General features: G+C 29.9%; 2 protein-coding genes across 4 annotated transcripts in view; one reads left to right on the forward strand and one right to left on the reverse strand.

The window, feature by feature from the left end:
- The window catches only part of LOC108741963 (cartilage oligomeric matrix protein), an 84494-nt gene extending 83852 nt beyond the window's left edge, over positions 1-642 (reverse strand). Inside the window, exon 1 of the mRNA XM_025976140.1 lies at positions 383-642. Within this exon, the coding sequence (XP_025831925.1) occupies positions 383-479 (97 nt within the window). The 5' untranslated portion in view covers positions 480-642. The remainder of the gene's footprint in view (positions 1-382) is intronic.
- LOC108741959 overlaps positions 1-1518 on the forward strand; it is a 55009-nt gene that overhangs the window by 40089 nt on the left and 13402 nt on the right. The gene's annotated exons all lie outside the window — the stretch shown is intronic.

Consider the following 1518-nt stretch of genomic DNA (forward strand, 5'->3'; position numbering starts at 1 on the left):
TGAAGCCTCTCAATAATATATCAGTATAAGTTAATCTCCTTCCTAATGTAACTTTACTTTTTCAAAAGTTACATACTTATAATTATATTATCATATCATACAAAAAATTGTTTTAAAATATAAACTGTAACTAATTAATATTTAATTAATTTCTTTTTGTGAGAATACGAGATGATTATTTATTATTTTAATTAACTACCGACAATTTTTGTAACAATTATTTAGATATTAATTTCCATATTTTAAAAACATTTCTTTGTATCTTCTACCGGAATTAGCGAAAAATAATTATCACTGTATATAATAAATTTATGAATGTAATTAATAGCACTTTACAAATCGATTTTTAGAATCTGCCGTCATGTTAGGTCCTTGCACTTACTTGAATCGATGTTAACAGCATTTGCAACTAGATCCCATAAGGAAAGGGCACACGTGAGGACGAAAAGAATCCCAACGATGCCGTTTCTCCGACCCATAATATTATTTATATATAAGATACTGGTAACAATTATCGCATCACATACATTTAATATAAGGACAATAAGACGTTGCGTTGTCTCTATTGTACCACGATGGTAACTAATCGTTAAGTAGCGACTGTTTATCTAAATGACCATCGCTAACTGAGCCCATACGTCTCTTCTGTGGTGGGATGTTAAGAGCTACCTATGTGGGTAACTAGAACTATCGACGATGCCCTATTTGGGTCATGTCTGCTAACCGAATTGTTTATATCCTTCAGATAGATGTTGCATATAATAATGGAAATGTATTTTGAAATTTGTGTGTAGGAAGCTGTTTACCATATATATATTTATTTATAGGTGCTTTAACNCTTTTTCGAATTTCTAATTTAACCGTTCGCGAGCATAGAAGTGACTCTTAACTGAAGGCGAGTCGACTCTGCACTATCCTTTGCTTTATATCCCAACTACTTCTTCCCTCCTGACTTATCTGACATCCCAAATATCAAGAATATAAGTGACAGTTTCTCTTTTTGAAACATTTCCAAAAAATATTTATATGGGTATAAATGAATAAACTTCTTTGCTCACATAAAATATACAGGACGTTTTGAGAAATGCTGCCAGGCGGAACTAGGAATTATTAAATAATAATAAAGTAGTACTATTTTATCTGGTGGGATATTAGTTGCTTGATTCCTTTTTTAAGACTAGGACTATTATCGCAATATTAAAATCTATAAGTCTCAGTAAGACGTTAGGAAAAATTGAGAAATAAATCAAAATCACTACGCATTTGAAAATTTTTGGAGACAACAAAATTATTCGCATTTAAATTGAAAAAACTCTGATTCAATCGTGAATAGTAAATGCGTACAAATTAAATGTAATTGGTTCACTTGAAAAACGAGAAAGAAATAAATCAATTGCAATATAACATTAAGTCACGTAAACTACATGAAACAAATGCGATAGGAAACACATATACCTTGCATTGGATAAAAAAAATATTTATTTATTTATATATATGAAAATTTTTGTGGAATACTAA

This window comes from Agrilus planipennis, unplaced genomic scaffold (genome assembly GCF_000699045.2).
Source record: "Agrilus planipennis isolate EAB-ADULT unplaced genomic scaffold, Apla_2.0 scaffold295, whole genome shotgun sequence".
In the NCBI taxonomy this organism is placed as follows: domain Eukaryota; kingdom Metazoa; phylum Arthropoda; class Insecta; order Coleoptera; family Buprestidae; genus Agrilus; species Agrilus planipennis.